Consider the following 26287-nt stretch of genomic DNA (forward strand, 5'->3'; position numbering starts at 1 on the left):
ACAGACCCAGGGTCCTCAGCATACATGTACAGCCTGTGCTGAAGCCCAGCCCACCGCATCTACACTATTTAGCAGCTATGTCTGCCTGAGCTACAATCATACTTCAGATTGCAGTGCAGACACACCCACTTATAAGAATGACTAAACTAAGAAACTTGGGAAAATCAGAGTATGAAGAAAAATGCAGCCTACAGCATTGTTTTTCACAAGAAATATTCACAAAAAGTGTCCTGAAGTAAGTGGCAATTATGGGACAACATGAACCAAATTAGCTAAAGAAATGTTTATATTTGGGGATGAATATCTTGAAAACAGCTTGTTATGTTGAAACAGCCAATATAACGAAAGACTTAGGAGATGAGAGGAGAAGTGTCTAAATAAGAATGAGGTTTGGGAAGGTGTCGCTGAATATAAAAACCTACTGCTATTAATGTGTATTATTGTTGTATCTGGTAAATTTCAGTAAAATTCAAAACAAAAATAGAAGTTCTGTATACTGGGTGGAAATCTGTTTTCTAAGCTTTAAATAAGAAGTATGAAACAGATTTGAGACTCCAACTCTGACTTCTCCTAAACTTTCATTACCTAGTAAAGAATATTGTTCAAATTGTAAATATTTAGTTAATAAAAGTGATCATCACCTCTGTTCTGAGAAATTAAAACACACAGGGCTCAATTCTTTGCTGCACCTAAGGCTATAGGCTGACAACATATTCAATAGAAAGTGCTTGAGAGGTCAAGTCCATTCTTTTATTCATACCGAAGTGTACAGTAATGCAAAATTTCCTGAAAATTAGAGTTAAGCCAGTGTATGATTTGCTTCTTCATTGAACATGTGAGATGGAGAATTGACCTACATTTTGGCTTGGAGTTTAGCACCTAACTCCCTTAGACTCCTTTGACAATGTCAGCCTTTGACTATAAATTCCTCCCAAAAAAGCATCTTAATGGTGTCCTGTATAAAATCCCAAAAGGAATCAAGTTCCAGTTCTTGATAATTTAAGGACATTATCCATACGTGCTCAGGAGCTGCATTTAGTACATCTTGTTGGACACAGGGGTGTGTGAACAAAGGTTGCAGCTCTAAGTTGCACCAACTTGTAACTAGCTCCTAGGGATCACAGGAGCACATTATGCTCCAGCTAAACCTCTGAATATCCCTTATACTAGCTGAGGTTTCCCTGCACACACCAGATAAATCCTCAGTCAACTGCTTAAGGAAGCTACAAGACCCCTTTGTGTAGGCTGGGAACTGCCCTAATTATCTTCCTTCCTTAACCCATTTAAGTATGTTTACTGATAGTACGACACTTCTCCCAGTGTAGTTCTGGTCGTGGTTCTGACTCTCAAATGTACATTACTCCTTATGTAAAAGGGAGCTACAATGAGTGAGTTCTAATGATTAGCTGCTTGCAGAATGAAACACAGGTGTCGTCAATTATAAAATACCATAGATGTTTTGCAACATAATACATGCTTGTTTTTAATTAGGCATATTGCTATCAAAAGATATTTTGATACAAAGCAAATATTATGATGGCTTTAGAGAGAAACATAACTTCAAATGTCACAAGACCAGGTTTTCTACTTACAAGCAAGTCCTAAATCAGTCTGATTCTCCCCTCGCCCCTGATCTACCACTCACTTCTCAATCACCATTTTTACATCTAAAGATGACAGGGTTTCCCTTGGATGTTATCAGCACTGCTCCTTAATAAACTGCAGAGATCAATGATGTGAGACACTTCTAATAGTTCAGTAGATAGCCTCCGCTGCTCCCTCAAATATTCGGAGCCTGAGCAAGAGTGACAAAGGAAACAGAGCCAGCCAGGCTCTTTGTCATGGTTGACTGAACTCCGCCAGTATGCCTGCAACAAATACAGTCTACAACACAAAAAACAGATCACTGTCAACCACATAATTTGATCTTCCCCTCTCCTGCAATTTCTCTGTCTTTGCAGATTTTCATAAGCACTCTGGGCACCATCTTAGATTTGGGCCTCTCTCTACACCCACCTATACAGGCTGTATCAACTATTTGCTGTTTCTACCTATATAATAATTGTAATGTTCCAACTTTTCTAACTATGAAGACTGCCAGGGCCTTTGTTCATGCTCACCATCTCATCCCTCAAATACTTATCTCATTCCTTTTTACCTTGATGCCAACTTCATTGCTCCTGCAAGTCCATTCAGAAATGCTGCTGCTAGGATCATCATCCTAGCTCAGCAATCCTAACACATCACCAGCCTCCAATGGGCTCATCCTCCTCCACTGTGCTGAACACAAACTCCTTGTCTTTGTCTTTAAGGTCTCCCATCATTTAGCACCACCCTATCACGTCCACTAGTTTAGCAAGGTGTGAATCCCCACCTTCACTTTTCCAATATTGCTTGATCAGATGTTTGTCTGCCTCTCCCTCAGGCACCTTTGTGCTTTCTTTCATGTCCTCTCTCCCCCACTCATCATCCCCAGCATGAGGAAAAACTCCCATCCAAATTAATAAAAATTGCTATCTCCTTTTTTCAACTGCTTTTTAAAACCCATTCCAATCTTGTAGGAGCCAGGATGGGTGCATTAGTCAGGAGAGAAATAAACCAATAACAAAAAGGAGAGGATGAAAAGGGGGAACTAATGACCATTCATTTACAACAAGATCAGGATGTTGATAACAAAATTAATCAAGGTACCAAGAGAAGAGGAAGGGTCCGAGCATGGGTGGATAGGTAATTAAGGATTTTTATTCTAATAATGAATTCTTACTTACCTATCCACCCATGCTAGGACCCTCAGTAATTAGCAAGAGAAATTTAAATAGATTATTTATGAGCATAAATTCAACCTAATGGTATCCTCCAGGGCTCTGTATTAGGGACCAATCCTATTCAACATATTCATAAATGATCTGGAAAAAGGGGTAAACAGTGAGGTGGCAAAATTTGCAGATGATACAAAACCACTCAAGATAGTTAAGTCCCAGGCAGACTGTGAAGAGCTACAAAAGGATCTCTCAAAACTGGGTGATTGGTCAACAAAATGGCAGATGAAATTCAATGTTGATAAATGCAAAGTAATGCACATTGGAAAACATAATCCCAACTATACATATAAAATGATAGTCTAAATTAGCTGTTACCACTCAAAAAAGAGACCTTGGAATCATTGTGGATAGTTCTCTGAAAACATCCACTCAGTGTGCAGCGGTAGTTAAAAAAGCAAACAGAATTCTGGGAATCATTAAGAAAGGGATAGATAATAAGACAAAAAATATCATATTGCCTCTATATAAATCCATGGAATGCCCATGTCTTGAATACTGTGTGCAGATATGGTCGCCCCATCTCAAAAAAGATATATTGGAATTGGAAAGGGTTCAGAAAAGGGCAACAAAATGATTAGGGGTATGGAACGGCTTCTGTATGGAGAGAGATTAATAAGTCTGGGACTTTTCAGCTTGGAAAAGAGACAACTAAGGGTGGATAATCATTGAGGTCTCTAAAATCATGATTGATGTGGAGAAAGCAAATAAGGAAGACAAGAATTAAGGGTCACCAAATAAAATTAATAGGGAGCAGGTTTAAAACAAAAGGAAGTATTTCGTCACACAACGCAGTCAGCCTGTGGAACCCTTTGCCAAGGGACGTTGTGAAGGCCAAGACTATTACAGGGTTCAAAAAAGAACTAGATAAGTTCATTGAGGATAGGTTCATCAGTGGCTATTAGCCAAGATGGGCAGGGATGGTGTCCCTGTTTGCCAGAAGCTGGGAATGAGTAACAGGGGGTAGATCACCATATGATTACCTGTTCTGTTCATTCCTTCTGGGGCACCTGGCATTGGCCATTGTCAGAAGACAGGATACTGGGCTAGATGGACCTTTGGTCTGATCCAGTATGGCCATTCTTATGTAACCTAAGCTGGTATTATTGAAACCTAGTGGTGATTTTCATGTTAAAATCAAAAGCTATAACCTCTCTAGGAAAGATCAAGTTGGCAAAATGGGAGGAGGAGTGTCATTCTGTCATAAATGATATTACCTGTTTGAATTGCAGACAACTCAGAAGCAAATGATCTTGAATACTTCAGTGTTTACCAGGTAAAGCACAAGATGAGTACTAGTTGGTGTCTGCTACAGACCACCAAATCATGAGAGGGAACAAGGATGACTGGTTCTTTAAGCCCCTATCTATGATGTGTAAAGGAAAAAAAAAGCTGTGTTATCATTATGGACTTCATTCTAAGTGATGCATCCTGGAGATCTCATTCTGCCAGCACTAAAATATCCTATGAATTTCTAAAATGTATAGATAACAATTTCCCAACTCCAAAAGTTGGAGGAATTTTGTATTGGATCTCAGCTGGAGAGACACAGAGATTGATCACAGAACTAAAACTTAGTGCTTGTTTAGGTGCAAGTGATCATGACTTTTGATCTGTTTGCACAGAACAACTGTAATCAAGTCCAAACTAGTAATCTCTCTCTCTCTCTCTCTCACACACACACACACACACACACACACACTTACTTTTAAAGGTCTAATTCCAAAAAAGCTGTAAACAATTATGACAATTAGGAGCCAAACCAAGTAGGAGAGAGACAATTCCCAATAATCATTCACTTTTTTTTTCTGTTTAAATTCTAAGAATATTTTACTAGATACCCAAAAAGCCACAACTAAGAAAGAAGGCTACACTGGTTAAAAAAAAATCTTACCTGGTTTAGAGGCAGGTAGCTATAAAAATAATATATAACAAGTGGAAGGAAGAGGAAGTTGATAGCGATGAATAAGGCTGTGATTTAGTCACAGAGGTCACAGAAGTCTCGGAATCTGTGACTTCCAGCAGCTTCAGTGACTTCAGCGATGGTGGTCAGGAGTGGCAGGGTCCCCCACTGACTTCTGGGGCAGGATGCTGTGGGGTACCCCCACTGCCTCTGATGGCTCCCACAGCTCCCTGCTGCCGCAGTCGGGGAAACCCCCCAATCTCCCTGCCGCTGGAGGGAGTGGGGGACCCCCCCCAGCTCCTAGTGGGAGGTGGCAGGGGAACCCCCCCCCAGCTCCCTGCCATCAGGGGTGATGCTGTGGGGGTGAACCAGTGGGAGGCAGTGAGGGAAGCCCTGAGCTCCCTGCTGCTGCAGCAGCTCCTGGCCCCAGTGGGAGGCAGGGAGGGAAGCCCCGAGCTCCCTGGTGCTGCAGCAGCTCCTGGCCCCAGTGGGAGGCAGCGAGGGAAGCCCCGAGCTGCTACAGGAAGCTCCTAGTCTTGCTGCAGCTGCCCGCCTTGAAATAGGGTGGGGATCCACAGATCCCCATTTTGTCAGGGATATTTTTAGTAAAAGTTAGGGACAGGTCACAGCTTCCGTGAATTTTTCTGTTTTGCCCGTGAGCTGTCTGCGACTTTTACTAAAAAATATCCCTGGCAAAATCTTAGCCTTAATGATGAATATAAATTAAGAGAATGCAATTGTAGAAAATTGATCAGAGAAGCAAAAAGATCCAAGGTGAAATCAATGACCATCAGAGTTAAGGACAATAAGAAGGAGTTTTAAAAAAAAATATTAGGAACAAAAGTAATCCTAACAATGGTATAATCCATTAAAAGGTAATAATTGGAGATATACCAATCTCCTAGAACTGGAAGGGACCTTGAAAGGTCATTGAGTCCAGCCTCCTGCCTTCACTAGCAGGACCAATTTTTTTGCCCCAGATCCCTAAGTGGCCCCCTCAAGGATTGAACTCACAACCCTGGGTTTAGCAGGCCAATGCTCAAACCACTGAGCTATCCTGCCCCCTGGGATATTAGATGGAAATGCTAGAATTGTTAATAAAAATGCAGAAGGGTTCAATACATATTTCTCTTCTGTATTGGAAAGCCAGATGAAGTATTCATGGGGTGATGATGAAACTCTTTCCATTCCAATAGTAATTCAGAAGGATGTTATACACAGCTGCTGAAGTTAGACCATTTTAAATCAGCAGGTTTAGATAACTTTAATCAGAGTATTAAAAAGAGCTGGCTGAGGAGCTCTCTGGGCCATTAATGTTGATTATCTATATGTCTTGGGGAAGTTCCAGAAGACTGGAAGAAAGCAACTGCTTCATGAATATTTAAAAAGGCTAAACAGGATGACCCAGGTAATTACAAGCTCGTTCTTGGCAAAATAATGGAATGGCTGACATGGGACTTGATTAATAAAGAATTAAAGCAATGTAATATAATTAATGACAATCAACATGAGTTTATGAAAAACAGATCTGGTGAAGCTAACTTGGTATTTTTATGAGATTACAAGTTTGATTGATAAAGACAACAGTGATGATGTAATATGCTTAAACTTTTGAAAGGCATTTGACTTGGTACCTTGTAACACTTTGAATAAAAAAAACTAGAATGATATAAAATCAACATCACACACATTAAAACTGGCTAACTGACAGGTATCAAAATGCAATTGTGAATGAGGAATCATCATTAGGTGGGTGTAGTTTGGGAGGTCCTGCTGGGATTGGGTCTTAGCCCTGCACTATTTCAGACTTTTATCAATTACCTGGAAGAAAACAAAATCATTACTAATAAGTTTGCAGATGATACAAAGATTGGGGAAGTGATAAATAATGAAGAGGACAAGTGATGTATACAGAGCCATCTGGATCACCTGATAAGCTGGGTCCAAGTAAACAATGTGTGTTTTAGTATGGTCAAATGTAAAATCATACATCTAGATTGAAAGAATGTAGGCCATACTTACTGGATGGGGGACTATCCTGGGAAGCAATACTGAAAAAGATTTTGGGCTCAATGTGATCCTTGGATGTATAAACAGGGGAATATCAAGTGAAAGCAGAGCTTATACACTCTTTATTTGGCAGTAGTGCGATTGCTGCTGGAGTACTGTGTCTAGAATTCAAGAAGGAGGTTGACAAACTGGAGAAGATTTAGAAAAGAGCCATGAGAATGATTAAACAATTGGAAAACACTACAATAAAAGGTGTGATTGCAACTCAGGTGTACCTACCCATGCTAGCTTTAGTTTAGCCAACACAGCTAAAAACAGCAGTGGAGCCATGCGGTGTGGGCTTCAGCATGGGCTGTACAAACCCGCTTGGAAGCCTAGGTAAGTGCTTGCATTCCTAGTCTGCACTGGTGTGGCTTCACTGCTATTTTTAGCTATGCTAGCTAGATTAAAGCTAGCGCATATATGTCTACCTGAGATGTAATCACTTTCTTCAACTGCAGTGTAGATATACCCCTAATGAGAGAGCGAAATCTGATTAGTTTATCAAAGAGAAGGTTAAGGGATAATTTGCTCATAGTCTGCAAGTACCTACATAGGGAACAGAAATTTGATAATAGATGGCTCTTTAATTTGGCAGAGAAAGGTATATAACAAGATCCAATGGTTGGACGTTGAAGCTAGACAAATTTAGACTGGAAATAACAAGCAACATTTTGAACAGTGAGGGTAATCAGTCATTGGGACAATTTACCAAGCACTGTGGCGGATTCTCTATTACTGCAATTTTTAATTCAACACTGAACTAGACTCTAGAGCATAATCTTTTACAAAAACATCCAAACAGGAAGTCCTAGGGCCTGTGTTATGCAGGAAGGCACACTAGATGATCTCAGTGGTCCCTCCTGGCCTTATAATCCACACATTTTATAATTAATAATTTGTATTGTCATAGCACCCAAGAGCCTCAAACATGGACCAGGACTCCACTGAGTTCTGTACAAACACAAAACAAAGAGACAGTTCCTGCCCCAAAGAGCTTATGACATAAGTATAAGCAAGAGATGACAGATGGATACAGCCAGTTGGGGGGATACAAATAAACAATGAGATAGTATTGGTCAGCATAAGAGGCTGTGGTCTCAGCATGCCAGCAGCCTAAACATGGTCAATTTTTTGTAGGCATCACAGCAAAGGAATGTAGACACCAAGAGGTTGTAATAGAAATGTTGACTGGTACTTACAGAGCTATGTTAAATGGGTGTCTTGGTTTTCGTGTTCTTTCTATATTTAATTCTTCTTAAATAGGCTATTTTATATTCCTTTTATGGTTCAAATCATTTCTGGAGTTGATCAGCATGGTACCACTGTTTTCAGTGTATTCTGCTAAATTCTGAGGTCCATGCTCAGTCTACACTTAGACAAACTCTCACTGGAATCAGCGGGAGTTTGCCTGAGAAAAAAGTGAGTGAAATTTATTGTTTTGTTTTTGTTTACCCACCATGTCTGTAATTTTGATGAGGTAGATTGTTCTGTTACTAACGAATGAAAAATAGTTTTGACTGTTGTTCAGCAACCTGACTGCTTTTGCAGCTCGATGCTTTATAAAGAAAATGATAATGATTATTAAAATGAATAAGCAAGTCCATGATTTGGTTGATTAGGGACTAGTCATAACCCAAACTGTGTGGTACAGTACTTTATGATTTGATCACATCTAGTCATTTTATATACCAGTTTTATTTAAAAATCAATAGCTGCACTACAACATTGCATTGCAATCCTCCTCCCATGGAAGTAGGGTGACCAGACAGCAAATGTGAAAAATCGGGATGACGGTGGAGGGTAATAGGAGCCTATATAAGAAAAAGACCCAAAAATAGGGACCGTCCCTATAAAAATCGGGACATCTGGTCACCCTAAATGGAAGTCAATGGCAAAACTCCCTTTGATTTGAATGACAGTGGGTTCAGCCCCCTAGATTACATCATTGCTTAAACGTACTGTGCTAACAACAGTAGGGTTCCTCCCATGTAAAACAATGAAGAACAATATATTTTCCTTATTGGTATATTTCCTAAAGCTGTTCTTGAGGGAAATGCATATTAGTATTCACAATTAACCGAGTTCTATTGCCTGAATTACCACAACAAATAGTAAGCTATTGTACACAGGCTTTATGATAAGGCATAAGGAAATATGCAACTCATATACTTACTGTGGTTGCGTCACTGGCAAGGAACGTCTAATGATTGAATGAACTTGTCTGTAAACATCCAGTTTAGACATGCATCGGCAGGATGTATGATTAGCAAAACTGACTGTTACAGGTTTAGGGCCATGAGACAGCGGCACAGTAATCTCAAATAACTACAGAAAGGGAAAAGAGAAAAGAACCACTTATAAATCAGAGTATACTTGAAAAGAAAAACTGTGTGTACAAAATGAAACGTAAATGAGATAAAATCTTGATTCTTGTTCTACATCCTTATTCAGTATTAATGACTTAATAAATTACCATTATGCACCTGATGAGTATAACAATTAGGTAATTATACCTTCCATTAAAATAGCATTTTTTCCTGCATTACAAAGTCTTTCACATGTCTCTATCATTTGCATACTAGAGTATTTGGGAGGTAAGGAGAAAGTTAAAAAGCAGTGAATGTATAAAGAACACATTGTTCCAGAGAAAATGACTTGCAGACTTGCTGATATTTTTAAAACCAAAAATTAATATTTGCAAGGTACTATCCTCATCAAAAGGTTGTGTATTAAGAATAGTTTAAAAAGTGGCACTTTTACAATGTGGAATATTGGCTATGCAATTACAAAGACGTGTAAAACAGTAATACTGGATTTCGGTCAAAACACTTCTGTATGAAGGGAGCATATTTATTGTGTCCTGCAGCATGATTTTCTTTGGTAGTGTTGTTCACTTTGGATCAGTTTTATGGTAACCTTTAAAGTCCCATCTGTATTATTAATATTTGTTATTGTGATTATAGTAATATTGGACAATAATACCTGATGTCCCACTTGGACACAAACCATTTCTGTTTTTTTGTAAAACAAGCAACAATACTGAGCAAGACTCTTAAAAATGATACAGGGTGGAATGAGTGAGGTTGGGATGAATAACAGGAAAGAAGGGAAAATCATTTCAATTACTTAATACAAGACTTTTCCTCTGGATGCAGAATAAAATCAGGAGAAGTCATTTGGTCCTTAGTTTTTAAACCCCAATAGTTTCCACTGATGGGATTGTGCAACGTAACAATGAATTAGCGCTGAGCTGGAATACACTTGCTAACCCTATAATCTTTTATGTTAAACTGTTTTATACTCCTAACATACAAGCAATGTGAAATGTAGTTACCCCTTAACATTTACAGGTTTTATTTTAAAGTTTCAAAACACTTAAGACATATGGAGAATAGGGAAAATTTATCAAATAGTTCCAAGCACAAGAAAGGTCTGGTTCTGCTCCTAAATTAACTGGGCTTGATTCCACGGCTTTTATGTTTTATGCTGGTGTAACACCATTGGTGCTACTCCAAAGTACGTAACAATCCAATGTAAAATGGGAGTAAAGTTGTGGTAAATAAAACAGCCTGTGCTTTATTTTCACTAATGTTATTAAGTAGCAGTCTAAGGTAAGCCTAGAAATACAGGCTTATTTTTAAATTAATAAGAAAAGCAAAGTTCAGATTTCTACCATTTATTAGACATTTTCAACTTCAAACATCTGTTATAAACAAACACAGTCATTCATTATAGTAACAATGCCACCCTTAAAGTTAAGAATTTTAAAAATTCAATTTACTACTTATTTCTGGTGCATAATGGTATTTACTTCCTGCATTTCTCTTAGATTGGCTAGTGAAATGCAGTAATGTCAGTTAACCTTTATGTGTATTCAATTTCACTTTCAGGTTGTTAGTGCTGCAGTGTTTATGTTTCAAACACTGCAAGGTGATGTTGGTTAATGATTTAAAAAATTGTAGAAATAGTACTAGTGATCTCAGGTTTTAAGGAAGTTAGTTTTGACAATGTGAATTTTGTCCAAATTTTGATGACAGTGTCCCTTTAAAGATATTTGGCAGTAATGGGGCCTTTTTTTGTTGGCAGTCTCATCAGAAACCAAGGACTGAATGGGCAAAGGGATTCTTTTTTTCTATTAGAGAAGTCTGAATTACCACTGCCTGTGCTGCACCTTTTCTGTTAACAAACAGAGGACTTTTATTCTACAGTCCTGTGAGTCCAGCAACTTTTAGGAGTATTAAATTACTGTGAATATTTTTAAGTGATCATTTGCAACAGAGTTTCTAAAGATTGTAAATAGATTTGTCTACTGTTGTGGATTAAAAATAAACAATCAGAAAGCAGATTCACTGATCATCCAACCTGATGAAATGGTCATCTATCTAGGGAGCTGCCATAGGAAGAATGATGTCATCTAATTCAGTGCAAACTAGCCAAACTGTATTAATATTTAGACTCTTGTTTCAGTTGGAAAAAATAACTCTAAGATTTGGTTCGCACAGGGATTAGCAGAATAGGTCAAGTCAAAGGACAAGTCCATTTTTAGTTTAAAGATTTGTGCTATTAAAATGAATTCTAAACTGATGTCTGCCTCTCTCAAGCATAGTTATCACCAGAGAGACCTCCTGGGTCTTCACTAAGAGTTCAACACAGACCCCTAAGAGGAGGCTTCTTATCAACTTTTTATTAGATTTATAATCCCCTTTGCCTTACGATCCACTGCTGGCCCCTTCCTTATCCTGCCTATTATAGCAGTACTGTCAAATTCATGACTACACACATTCTTACCAGTATGTCACATCCAAAAAAAGCATGTAAAAAGTAATTGTAAGTACACAAATGAAGCAGAGATGTAGGTTTTTTAACTAATCTCTTTTTTATATGGCTATTGTGCTAAGTGCCTATTTATTTGTCTAAAAGACATTCACCAACCGCAGACCACGGTATTTGTTTTTGCTACAATACACTACATGTGCAAACTAGTTGGAAGATTGTTCATGTTTGGTTTTCATTACAGTTTCCTTGCTTTAGTTTAATAGACACAAAGGAACAAATTTTCAAAAGTGGCTTTTATTTGTGCACACAGAGCCACACGAGAAGACGTATGCATGTGCGTGCACACACACACACACACACACACGTACTAGCTCCTCTTTGTGTCTGTGATATAATTCACACACGAAAGCCAGTGGGTTTGATGCAAATTCTAGCACTTGTGTATACCAAGTTGTGCACACAAAAACAAAGGCCAGGGTGAAAATAAGGATGACATAAAAGGATTTACAGATGTAAAAACAGGTTTATCACATTGACTCTCCTATATATATGAGAACTTTTGGAATAAGACAAAGGGGGTTTACTTCATTTTATATTACAATCACACAGACATTTTTCTGTTTTCCCTATTCTCATTTATGAACATGCACACCACCCCCAAGCCCTAAATGAAACAGTACTATAGATAGAACTGGCAAAATCTATTATCTGAACACTATTTAATATCTGATCTCTAATATCTGAGACCAAGTCTCGGCTGCAGCCAAGCTGTGATTCATGTAGGAACAGGGATGAGGGACAAAGTTGGGCTCAACACATTTTTGTACCTCCTGTATTTTTAGGCCATCTGGCTGCCACTTCTACTCATGATGTAAATTAGACTGTTGCCTTGGATTTAAGGGGTGTGTATATCCCAGAATGTAATGAAGCCAATTGCAACCATATTATGTGCATTTAGCCACCCTAAATTAATAAAACAAACACCATGTAATTGTTAATTTAAAAACAGGCATTCAGAAGCAAAGGTTCTGAAAACCCTGGGTAACAAGACTACACTCAGGATTGCGAGGGAGAGCAGTACAGGACTATTCTTGCAGCACTAGGCCACCTGAAGAAGTCCGCTCTGCCTCAATTATTCCCCAAGAGCTACTTCTGCCCTATTCATGCTGCTGGAACAACATAAACACTCTGGAAAAAACAATCTCAGCAAACATCTAAAAGTAGGGTTTAACAACATTTAGCTGAAATGGAGATGAATACAGTTTGTCCTTGTCTACATTTACATTTAAACCATATTTAGTACCAGTTCAGCAGCAAATGTTGTTAACTGTTGTCATTAATAGTTCCATTTTATCATGTAAACAAGGTCTCAGTTACACCAGTATAAAACTAGACTAAATCCTTTGACTTCTGTGAACTCTCTCGAATGTATACTGCTATTAACTAAAAAGAATTTAGTGGAATATTTCATATTACCCACAAGCAGATGCTATGCATAGGCAAAGTCAAAATAACACAGCATACTAATCTATGTCACAGACTATATTATATTAGTTATTAAATTTCTATTCCTCCTTTTTGTTAAATGCCACAGGCTGTAAAAAAAAACCAAACACAGAACACCAATTCTCCTGACTGGAAGGGATACTGTCATCTGCCTTACTGAAGATATTTTGTCTTCCTCTCTCTATTTGTGTCAGAATAGGCTACTAAGAGCTCTGAATCATACAGGAAGAGTTCATATTTGTACCTATTTCTTCTTCTAGAAGCGTGTCATTCAACCACTTCATTATAATCAAATTTCTGAAGCATAACCTACTACTACAGGAAATATTACTACAGGTTGAACCTCTCTAGTCCTGCACCCTTGGGACCTGACTGGTGCCAAACCAGAGAATTTGCTGAACCACGGGAGGTCAATGCAGAGTGCCAGTGGGTCTCCATAGGTGCAGGAAGTAGAGGTGCAGGTGTGTGTGTGCTGCAGCATCCCCAGGCTTTGTGGCCAGTGTGGCCCCCCACCCTGGGCCCCACTGCTACCCGAGATCCCAGCCACCGGCTCCAGGTCCTCACCCGTCCTCCCAGAGCTTGAACGCCATGAATCAGCTGTTTGTGGCACTCTGGAAGTGCTGGGAGGGAGGAGGAGAAGATAGTAAGCATGGGGTTGCCAGCGCACAAGAGGTGCAGGGGGGTAGGGGTCAGAGATGGGAGTTTAGCGCCGGTGGATGCTCCACTCCCACTATTTTTTCCCTGTGGGTGCTCTAGCCCCAGAGCACCCATGGATTTGGTGCCTGTGCTGGACCACGGATGTGGCCGGATCAGGGAGTGCCGGATTAGAGAGGTTCAACCTGTACTGAAAATGGTGTTTATCAAAGAATTATTTTGTGTATTAATTTTTGAAAATTTAAAATAGATCAAGGTCCAAATTCTGCTCTCAGCAGCACCAATGAAGTCAATGGAGCTGAAGTGGAAGCAGGATTTGGTCTCACATTGTTCTCGCTATGAATCAAATCAATTAAACAAGGTTTGACTCTTAGTAATGTCTCCTCTCTTTTGTTTGCATCTTTAATTCATTTCCTGTTAGTCCTTGCACTCCATCTGATCCAGCAATGAACCCAACATCTGTGGCCACTCTGGGGCATGTTTGGCAGTGTAATAGCCAGCTATCAATCTCTAGTATGGATTTTCCAAGCAGAAATGCATCACATATTTATGGCTAGCTTGTTGGCTGGCTTCTTTTCTGGCACTACTGCTGGCTATCTCATGGACATGAAATTACCTCTGGGACTGCCCAGAGGTCAGGCAGCTGATAGACTGTCTGAACTGTCTTGTTTAGCTAAAGGTTACTTTTATTTTATTCACATAAGGCCAAATCCACCCTCCACCCCCACACCAAGACCAAATTTAATATAGTTGGATTCTGCAGGCAAGAATCCCATCCCTTGCAACCAGTCTCTTTGCCCAGCCAGTCCCAGGTTTTGTCCCACTCACTATGATTCCTCATCAGATCTGTCTCCCCTCCCTGACCAGCCAGTCCCAGTCTCCCCACTCCTACAGACACACAGTCTGTATTGTATTCCTCCCCAACTCTCAGGCCCAGTTAGGGTGACAAGATGTCCCGATTTTATAGGGACAGTACTGATTTTTGGGTCTTTTTCTTATATAGGCTTCCATTACCCCCCACCTTGGTCCTGATTTTTCACTTTTGCTGTCTGGTCACCCTAGGCCCAGTCAGTCCCAGTTTCCCTCCCCGTAACCAGCCTTCAGTCCCAGTCCCCACCCACAAGCTCCTTGTCCTAATTTTGGCAAAGTTATAACAACAGGCATTGCTACCAGCACCACGTATACTGTATCTTAATGAAATTCATGTACAACTTTATCATAAATGAAATAATTTCCTCATCCCTGATGCCTTGGAGATGTCCTGGAGAATGAAAAAAATAGCAAGATCTCTGATTTGAGTAAAATCCAAACCCTGCTTATAACATTGAAAACATAGTCCAAATTTTGCCTCAATTCCTTTGCATGGGGGCAGGGCTGGCTCCAGACCCCAGCGCGCCAAGCGCGCGCGTGGGGCAGCATTTTGCCAGGGGGGCGGCAGGCGGATCCGGCGGACCTTCCGCAGTCATGCCTGCGGGAGGTCCGCTGGTCCCGCGGCTCTGGTGCACCTCCCACAGGCATGACTGCTTGGGGTGGCCAAATTCCTAGAGCCGCCCCTGCATGGGGGAGTTGCATAGTATAAGTGAGTTCAGAGTTTAGTTCCATCTGTAAATTAGAAGGATATATTTTTTCTTTAAAGTTCCTAATGAAGGTCTCCATGATTGACCATTATTTTTAAATAATAAAAATAATTATTTTCAAATTTATTTTCTCTTTTCAGTGTATATTTAAGGTAGAAGTTTGCTCATTTTCCAATCCAGATGCTGATAGAGACAAGCATTTTTTTCTGCTCCCAGCTAGATATCATGTACAATAAACACATTTATTTTAATTAGAATAAAATGTAACTTTCTGTTTTGTAAAACTACTACTAAGTACTAATAAATGTGTTTCACCACCAAAATCATATTTGTTCTTCTGGTTGCATTTTCCTATCTTGCATACTTCAGACAGTAAGTGTTATTTTTATATTTTACTTCTCAAAGCATTTAGATAAAATGGTTAATAATAGCAGCTAGATATAGTACTTTGAAGCATGCATTATCAGATAGCTGACTTTCTTGGTATGCTAAGTGCATGAGGTTTTACTTTGAAAAGAAGGCTTTGTTTACAGACACATTATTATAATGTGCACTTTGTTGAACTTTATTGTCTAAATATTTCTAAGAAGATTTCTATAAACTAGCTTTTCATGAGTAACCATACACATTTGTCTTTGTAATTTATAATATATGTTAATTATTTTTGGGTGGAAGCAAACAGAGTGGCTGATAACCCCATATCAAAATTGTTTTTTTCAATCCAGATACCTACTGCACACCACTACAAATCAAATATGAGTGTAAGATAACATGTATAGTGTGTCATAACACTTAATTTTTCACCTTTTAAAAATAAAATCCTAATGTTTCAGCACCAGGACTCTTAATTTTTTAAACGGAAAACAAAGCTGTGTACAAAATGTTATCTGTCTGACTATATTAAGATTTCTAGGAAATCAGCTGAATTAGCCATTGATAAATTATTTCATTATCATTATGGAAAGCTTTCAAAAGTGCCAGACAAATGCTCAATATTTATAGCTATATTTACAGGAATTTACAACTAAGATCTGTACAAATGTAGTTTATAGTAAACCCTCATTGTCTCTCGTTTTTACAGTCATTATTGCCAAACGAACTGGTGGAAGAGTACAAAAATCAACAAAAACCTAGCCAAATATTTTAAAACATATAAACAAACAAAAAAGTGAAACATAGGGACTGTCACACCAGAGCAGATCATTGATTCATTTAATCCAGGACTCTACCAGATAAAGAACAAAGATCTATATTTGGCTGTGCCAGGGTTGCCGCCCCTAGCTACAGGTCTCTGTCAGTACATTGCTGTCTGTGGGAGGTCCGAGGTAGTGGCCAAAGAACACTTCAGTCCTACCTTTTAGAGCATGTTAAGATCCAAGGGAAACTAGGAACCAAAAAAACCACAACTCAAAACAGGGTGAATCCAAGAAGCTTTTGGTGGGATCCCTTCCTTGTCTCAGGGCTTGTCTCAACACACTACATGTTCAGCTGTTCCCCCTGGGCCTGGCTGTCCCTTCTGGCAGGGGTTTACCCTGCTGGCAAGCTAGCTCACACTCTGGCCTGCAATCAGGCTCCTCTCCCATCAAGAGAAGCTGCCGCTGTTCTCCTTCCTTGTCAGCCCTGAACTGCATTAAGTTCTCCTCCTTTTAGCTCCCCTTGCTGTGCCTTACATTTACTGTAGGTGTATGTGGTGGGACCAACTGGGTCCACAGGCTCTCCTTACCATCTCCTTGTCAACGTGGGACATACCTGAATGTGACATGCTCACGTGCACGCGTGCACGCACACACCCACCCACCCAAATATACCAATAGTTCTTGATTGTACAAAACTTTAACATGGGGGAATATTTACCAGTCCCAATCTATTCAAGCCTAGAACTTATGCCATCAAACAGGAATGTTCAGATATACAGTAAGTTGATATATCCTGTATGAAAATCTAGAGAAGACAGGGAGGAAAGTACGAATTGGGTTTGTTTCTGCTTTGTTTATTTGTTGGGTTTTTTTGGTTATTTTTTTTAATCTGGCTTCCTTTGTTTCTGTTTATTAAGTATATCCAAGTCAAGAAATAGGTAACTGGAATGCTGGACTAAGCTGGTACCTAACTTTTCCCTCAATTAAACTGCTGGGTCTTCCAGTGATGTAAGACAGCTAAGAAGGAACTACATGCAACAGAAAGGACTGAACAGCACTCATGCTAAAGCTCATAAAAAGCCACCCAGGGTTGCTATGAGGCGCTGTTAGACATTTTATGTAAATTCATAAAGGAACCATTTCAATTTTGAGAGGTTGCCCTATGACATGCTTCAGGAAGCCTTGGAATGTGAGTTCTCTCACTTTTGAAATACTACCCACATCATTGCTAATAAAACAAAAGCGGATATCACAGAATGGATCCTCTATTTCATAATATAATCCATTTTCCATATTTCTCCATTTTTGTAAATCTGGGATTAAAATCTCCATTTTAATATCTGGGATCAAAGCATATGTATAAAAGCATTTAAAGTTAATAGATGGTACAACATATTATTTATTCTGGTATTTTTGATAGGCTGGTACTTAATGTACAGTTGGATAGAAAATATCTGGCTTAATTTTCAATGTTTGTATTTCATTATATTATATTCTCATATGCTTATTTTATAGCCTACAATTAAAGAATATATCATCATAGTGGTGTATATTCAACTGATTGAAATCACCTCCTGTGAATAGTAGGAGTTCTCTAGACACTGGTCTTCTTCATAGAATCATAGAATATCAGGGTTGGAAGGGACCTCAGGAGGTCATCATTCTAGTCCAACCCCCTGCTCAAAGCAGGACCAAGCCCCAGACAAATATTTGCCCCAGATCCCTAAATGGCCCCCTCAAGGATTGAACTCACAACCCTGGGTTTAGCAGACCAATGATCAAACCACTGAGATATCCCTCTCCCCCTCACTTGATTGAGATCAAGTGAATAATAAGTTTAATATTTGCTACATCTGCTATATCCTGCAATGGCAGTGAACAGATTTGATAGTCTCTTCCATCTTTAACTTCTGTTATCTTATTTACATATGTAAAGAAAGTAAACAGAATAGTTGAATATGTCAAACTACACTTTACTTCCAAAGCATAACAGCCAGATAAACAAATCAGAGATTTCTTTCAAAGAATTTGGAGATAGCTCTAATTTAAATAGCAAGTATATTTACCTCAAGCATAATTAGTAATGTGTATTCTGTGCCATAACCCCAAATGCAATCCTCAGAGCCAACGCTGGCAGCACTGGCTTGCCTTCACCTAACCCTTGCACTCCTGGAGTGCAAGCAGTCAAATTATGGCAGATTCCGCTGTGTGTTTTACAGTTAGAAAGCGGATTCTTGCATCTTCTCCTGTCCTGCACATTTGCATTGGAGAAGCCATAATTTGGCCTATAACTTTAAAAGATACAAACATAAGAATATTGCCCAACATTTCCTAAAAAGGATGGTTCAATTTAATTTAAAAGCTCAAACAAGTTCAAAACCAAGGTGTGGCTGAATGATCCTGTACAAAAAGACGCTGAAGAAACTTATCCAAAGTATAAATTTACACATGAAAGTAAAAAGAGAAAAGCGTTTCAGTGTATTTGTATCAGATACCTACAGGATCATGGACAGGATTTGAGAATTCTGGAGGGTAAAACTTTTGAGTATATAGTAAAGTTTTTAAACCATCATTTTATCAGTCATTCAAGATAGTATGGCTTAGTGGATAGAGCACTGAACTGGGATTCAGGAGACCTAATTTCTATTCCCAGCTCTGCTATTGACCTGCTAGTGTATGTCTACACTGCAGCAGACACGGGCCTCCCATCCCATACACATGCTAGCATGCTAAAAATAGCAGTGTGATGTTGTAGCTTGAGATCTCTAATCTTGGGAATCAGGTGGGCTTCAGAGCCCAAAGCTCCAGCCTAAACTGCAATGTCCACACTGCTATTTTGAGCACGATCGCTTGAGCCCTGCTAACAATAGATCAAGCCCTGCTAGTGAGAGTTTATCTACCCAAAATGGGAGGATCGCTCCCAGCTACAATGTAGACATACCCCTGGTGACCTTGGACAAGTCACATCACTGCTCTGTGCCTCAGTTTCCCCATCTGTTAAACTGGGATGATGACACTGGTCTCTTTTGTAAAGCATGTGGAGAGCTATGAAAAGTACAACATCAAGCCACAACACACACGTCCAGAATCACCAAATGACATACTATTTTTAATAATACTTAACTCTTACAGGTCTGAAATTACAATAAAGAACTTTTGGATGAGAACAAGGGTAAGACTATAATCAGAGAGTCTGTATAACCATCTATGTGACTGTAACAGAAATGCTTTTCAAGGAACACAGGTTTTACCCCTATCTGTACAGTTTTTGAAATCCTTGAAAACAAGGGAGTAGATTCTGTACCTGCATCTCTTGAGAAGGTGCAGCCGAGGTAGGGCAGGGTAAAGTACATTAATAAAAAGAATCCCCAACTGCCTCTCCAGAAAAGCTATCAAAATCCAAATAAAGGCAATGATTAATATATTTTTCACACATCCATCTTTATTTAAATCTTGTATTTCTGAGTCACTGTCTGGTCAATTCTTTATATACAGACTACCTTGAGATAATGCCATTCTTTCTGGTACATACAAATTAACATTATGACCAGTAATTTCTGATACAATCACAGTTGAGGACCTCACCTTAAGGCAATGCTTTGTGTAAACTTATCCTTTCCCTCTTGCATGAAGCACCATATTTATGTAATTCGCCTCCTCACATCCCAATTTGTATTAACTGTACTATGCTTTTCTGATGGACTGTGGTTTATTTTGGCAGCTTTCATGCCAAGTAATTGACTCTTGGTTTCCATGACTTGTGATCTGTACACTTCCTAAACTGACACTATAGGGTAAAGTACAGGCCAAGTATTCCAGTGTAACCGAGAGTAGAATTTGGCTAGAAAGCTTTCCTGCAAGAGGACAAAAGTTTGTTTGGTTCAAAAAAAGAAAAAAAAAACCAACCCAAATCCTTTCTATACTACAAATGAGGAAAATAAATTGTAATTTGATAGCTGGTAAAATATAGTTCATCCTTTTATGATTACCTAAATTGCCTTTAGGTCACATCCCTCTCTTTTGAAAAATTACATTGAATTTTGTGGGTAATATATAAACTGATAACAGTGGAAAAAAAATCAAGTCAAATGATGCATTTAACTTCTGTTAATATATTAGCTTTCATTATGCCACCTTCTGAAATTTAAATCATCTTACACTGTAAACTAACATTATCAAACATTATCAAAAGAAAACTTATTGACTCTGTATTGATACAACAGCCAATATTAACATTACTTACTAAATCATTATTTTTGTCAGATTAAACAGAAAAAAATACATGGGAAAAACAGGCCCATAGTTCATAAATGACTCAAGCATTCTTCTGACCCATACATCTCCAAACTGTGCATATGAACATAATGTAACATAATGTAAGTCTCAAATATTGCAAGCAATTTCAAGCTGGTAGCATGTTTCCTGTGAGAACAGTTCCTCTAACACATATTTCAAACTATTTTGAGAAATGTTTTCCCTTGAGAGATTATTACTGTAGTCATGAAATGAAATGATTTAGAACTTTATGCTCACTTCCACTTCAATGATCAGAGAGAAACCAAGAACTGTGGGTCTTGCCAGCAAAGGCACAAAATGGGGAAAGATGTCAGTAAGGCATGGTCTCAACCTTCCTTGAAGAAGTGCCTTTGTGGACATTGTGGCTGAGATGTAGGCAGCATAGAACTAGGAACTGGTTCCTTTTCCACTAGATTCTGCTATCTCAGTCTAGGGAGTACAGCAATTTAATTGCTGTTGCATCACCCAGATGCTATGGAAATAAATACTTTATAAAATGCATAAATTAATACAAAGTCAGTTTCTTCACTGGACAAGCCACCACCACCAAACTTAAGACGTTACTGAAAGACAGAAATCAGAGAAGGAAAAGGTCTGCTGTATTAAGTTACCTAGTCCAGGGGTTCTCACACATTTTCATGTTGTGGACCACATCTGAATAAAAAAATTGTCTTGTGGACCATCTCCCCTCCCATTTGCATAATCTCCCTGTGCCAACTACATCAAATACTTTTGTGGGGAAAGTGATATCAGAAAAGCATACGTGTATCTTTAGCTGTCTTTTAGTCTCCAGTGTCCAGTTATTGGCCCTAAACACTGGAATTCATTTTGCATTCGTCTGTATGACTAATCTGTTTTTTCATGCCTTTCCTGAGTGGCAATGCTAGCTTATCCTCAGGAATAACAATGGGGATCTACTATGGCAACTGGTCTGATAGCTTTTATGGAAATCAAACAATGTATAGCAAATAGAAAAAACGGTTACTCACCTTTTTGTAACTGTTGTTCTTCGAGATGTGTTGTTCATGTCCATTCCAACCAGGTGTGTGCGCGCCGCGTACACGCCAGCCGGTAGATTTCCCCCTAGCAGCACCATAGGGTCGGCCTGTGCTCCCCCTGGAGTGGCGCCTCCATGGTGCCCTGTATGGGGGCCCGCCGACCCTCCACCCCCTCAGTTCCTTCTTGCCGGCACTCCGACAGAGGGGCAGGAGAGTGGGTATTGGAATGGACATGAACAACACATCTCGAAGAACAACAGTTACAAAAAGGTGAGTAACCATTTTTTTCTTCGAGTGATTCATGATCATTCCAAGCAGGTGACTCACAAGCCTGAGTTTAGGCGGTGGGGTCGGAGTTCACTGCAGATTGGAGCACTGCACGGCCACAGGCTGCATCATCTCTGGCCTGGTGCAACGTGAATGTATGGATTGAAGACCACGTTGCAGCTCTGCATATTTCCTGTATCGGGACCTGAACCAGGAACGCCGCGGAGGAGGCCTGTGCCCTTGTGGAGTGGGCTGTGATCGGCGGGGCAGGCACCTTAGCCCAATCGTAGCATTCGTGGATGCAGGCCATGATCCATGAGGAGATACGCTGTGATGAGACAGGGAGCCTCTTCATCTTGTCGGCCACAGCAACAAAGAGTTGGATCGATTTCCTGAACGGTTTGGTTCTTTCAATATAGAATGCCAGGGCCCTACGAATGTCTAGGGAATGCAGCCTACACTGTGTGCTGGAGGAGTGTGGTTTAGGATAGAACACGGGGAGAAAAATGTCCTGACCCATGTGGAATTAGGAGACCACCTTGGGAAGGAACACTGGGTGTGGCCTGAGTTGGACTTTGTCTTTGTGAAAAACAGTGTATGGAGGTTCGGACATCAGGGCTCTGAGCTCTGATACCCTTGGCTGAGGTGATAGCCACAAGGAATGCGACCTTACAGGAGAGATACAGTAATGACCACATAGCCAGGGACTGGAAGGGGGGCTCCGTGAGGGCAGAAAGGACCAAATTAAGGTCCCAGGCCGGTACAGATTGTTGAGTATGCGGGAAAAGCCTATCCAGGCCCCTGAGGAAGTGACCAACCAGTGGGTTTGCAAAGACTGAACCTCCGCCAGCTCCTGGGTGGAACGCGGAGATGGCCGCCAAGTGGACCCAAACTGAAGAGAGGGAAAGACCCTGCTGTTTCAGATAAAGTAGGTAGTCAAGGATGAGTGGGATCGGGGTGAGCAATGGGGCCTGTCCCTGCTGTTCTGCCCAGATGGAAAACTGTTTCCACTTAGCCATGTATGTGGCTCTGGTGGAGGGTTTCCTGCTACCAAGGAGGACTTGTCTAACCTGCTGTGAGCATTGCATTTCTACCGGGTTCAGCCATGGAGCATCCAGGCTGCGAGTTGGAGCGACTCCAGGTTCAGGTGCTGGAGGTGGCCTCGATCCTGCGTGATCAGGTCCGGGAGCAGGGGCAATGCGAGGGGCGCCTGTACAGACATCTGCAGTAGCGACATGAACCAATGCTGGCACGGCCATGCCGGCACTATCAGTATGACTCGAGCGTGATCCCTGCGAATCTTGACGAGTACCCTGTGGACCATCAGAATCGTAGGGAAGGCGTAAAGCAGGCCACCTTCTCACGAGAGGAGGAAGGCCTCCGTGAGAGACCCTGGACTGCGCCCCATGAGGGAGCAGAACCGTTGGCACTTCCTGTTGTCCCGCGAGGCAAACAGGTCTATCTGGGGAAAGCCCCAGAGACGGAAGGTTGAACTTGCCACGTCCCGGCGAAGGGACCACTCGTGACCATGGAACGAGTTGCTGAGGGTGTCCGCTAGGCCGTTCTGCACCCTCGGGAGGTAGGATACCATTAGGTGAATTGCATTCTGTATGCAAAAGTCCCATAACACGAGGGCTTCCTGGCACAGGGGAGAGGAGCGTGCACCCTCTGTTTGTTGATATAGAACATTGCCGAGGTATTGTCCGTGAGGACTGCAACACACCTGCCCGCCAAGCGAGATTTGAAGGTCAGGCAGGCAAGACGCACCGCCCGTAGCTCCCTGATGTTGATGTGCAAGGAGAGGTCCTCTGGGAACCAAAGGCCTTGGGTCCTAAGATTCCCCAGATGCGCCCCCTCCCCCCCCGATCCGACGCATCTGTTACCAAGGATAGGGCTGGCTGGGGGCTGGCGAAGGGTACTCCCATGCAGACCTCCCGTGGGTCAAGCCACCATCGGAGGGAATCTAACATCGTTAGGGAAAGCATCACCACAGAGTCCAGCACATCCCTGGCTGGTCAGAACACAGTCACTAACCAGGACTGAAGAGGCTGCAGCCTGAGCCTGGCGTGGCTCACCACATAAGTGCACGCAGCCATATGCCCCAGCAACTTGAGGCAGTTCCTTGCTGTGGTGGTTGGGAAACGCCAGAGACCGAGAATGATGTCGGGCATGGACCGAAACCTGGACTCTGGCAGGTACGCTCTGACTTGTGTCGAGTCCAGACCTGCCCCTATGACGGGAGACAGGGTAGACTTGGCCTTGTTCAGCAGGAGGCCAAGCTCGACGAAGGTCTGTCTGATAAAGACCATGAGCCTCCACCTGTGCCTGGGAGTGGCCCTTGATGAGCCAATTGTCCAGGTAGGGAAACACCTGAATTTTCTGCTTGCGCAAGAAGGCTGCTACAACTGCCATGCACTTTATGAAGACCCTTGGGGCTGTTGACAGGCCGAAAGGCAAGACTGCGAACTGGAGATGGGTGTTGCCCACTACGAATCTGAGGTAACGTTTGTGTTGAGGGATTGTCGCGATACAGAAATACGCGTCCTTCAAGGGTGGCGTACCAGTCTCCTGGATCCATGGAGGGAACGATGGAGGAACAGGGAGACTATACGGAACTTGAGCTTCTTCAGATGCCGCAAGTCCAGAATAGGTCTGAGGCCCCCTTTCGCCTTCGGTATTATGAAATACTGGGAGTAGAACCCCCTGCCCCTGAGTTCTTGAGGAACTTCCTCCACTGCCCCTACAATGAGGAGGAACTGCACTTCCTAAATTAGAAGTTGCTCATGAGAGGGCTCCCTGAAGAAGGATGGGAAGGGGGGCTGGTGGAACAGGAGGGAGGAGAATTGGATAGAATATCCCCTCTCTACTGTGCGGAGCACCCAACTGTCCGATGTGATTTAGGACCAGGCACAATAGAAAAGGGACAGATGTGATGAAAAGGTAGGATTGGTAGGATCCAAAGTCCTGACTGGTAGGAGGGCTGTTGTTGCCTCCTCCTGCCACTTCTGCTCCACCTACGTGAGGGCTCCGGGTGGTTCTGGGGCTGGTATGGCTATGGGGCCGGCTGCAGCCTGAATTGCCTGCCCTGGGTGGCTGGAGTGTGCAGCCACCCAGTGAGCGTAAGGTAGCCCTTGAATCCTTTAGGCTATGTCTCCTCAAAGGGGAGGTCCTGGATGGTCTGCTGGACCTCATGTGGAGAGACCTGAGACCTGAAGCCAGGACCTCCCGCTACATCACCAGCCCAGTGGCCAGCATGCGGGAGGCTGCATCCACCACATCCAGGGCTGCTTGGAGGGATGCACGTGAAATCAGTTTCCCCTCCTCCACCCGAGCGGAGAATTCCGTTTGCAATTCCTGGGGAAGGAGTTCAGCAAACTTGGACAAGGCTGAGCACATGTTATGGCCATACTGGCTCACTATAGCCTGTTGGTTGGCTATGCGTAGTTGCAGACCCGCTGTTGAGTACACCTTTCTACCAAAGAGGTCCAACTTCTTGGCTGGCTTCCCTGTTCTTTGGTGTAGAGCCTTGAAACCCCTTACACTCCCTTTGGTTGGCCGCATTCACAACCAGAGAGTTTGAGGGAGGGTGAGCGTATAGGTGCTCATGGCCCTTGGAGGGTACAAAGTAGCGCCTCTCTGTCCTTTTGGCCATAGGGGCCAAAGAAGCTGGTGTTTGCCAAAGGATGCGGGATGTGTCAGCTATTGTTTTGATCAACGGCAGGGCGACCCTAGACGGGCCCGAGGGAGCAAAGATGTCCACTACCGGATCTACATCCACCTCGACCTCCTCCGCCTGGATTGCCAGGCTCTGTGTGGCACATTTAAGTAGCTGCTGAAGCACCCAGTAGAGCCGATGCTGCTGAAGTACCTGTGACCGCCTCATCCGGTGAGGCAGAAGAGATCACTTGCAGGGGACCTTCCTCACTACCCTCAGCCTCTGCAGGGTCCTGCAGCACACGGTACTCTGGTTGCGTGGCTGGTGCAGATGTAGGATGTGGCACCGCGACTGGTACCGGGGTCAACGCCGAACGATGAGGTGTGCTGGGTGGTGACTGCAGCTTCGAAAACTTGGCCCCCGTAAGTGCGAGGTCTGACTAGGGGGTGCTGGATTCTGTTGTGGCACACTCCTGTCAGACAGCGGTGCTGGTGGTGGAGGCATTTGCACCAGAGCAACCCACATTGAGGAGACAGACGCAGACCTGGAGTGCAGACCGTGCACTTGTCCCAGGGACTGATGGTAGGCCCAGGGAGTCCAGACTGGCCACTGGGAGGGTGGTTGCCACTGCTGCTGCCACGGCACCAG

The 26287-nt window shown here is 41.9% G+C and overlaps 1 protein-coding gene across 4 annotated transcripts in view; it reads right to left on the bottom strand.

Annotated features, from left to right (window-relative positions):
- The window catches only part of VEGFC (vascular endothelial growth factor C), a 187202-nt gene that overhangs the window by 17036 nt on the left and 143879 nt on the right, over positions 1–26287 (bottom strand). For all 4 annotated transcript variants that reach the window (XM_045019471.1, XM_045019470.1, XM_045019473.1 and 1 more), the window contains exon 4: positions 8948–9099. In XM_045019471.1, coding sequence (XP_044875406.1) covers positions 8948–9099 — 152 coding nt within the window. The remainder of the gene's footprint in view (positions 1–8947; positions 9100–26287) is intronic.

This window comes from Mauremys mutica, chromosome 5 (assembly GCF_020497125.1).
Source record: "Mauremys mutica isolate MM-2020 ecotype Southern chromosome 5, ASM2049712v1, whole genome shotgun sequence".
Lineage (NCBI taxonomy): Eukaryota > Metazoa > Chordata > Testudines > Geoemydidae > Mauremys > Mauremys mutica.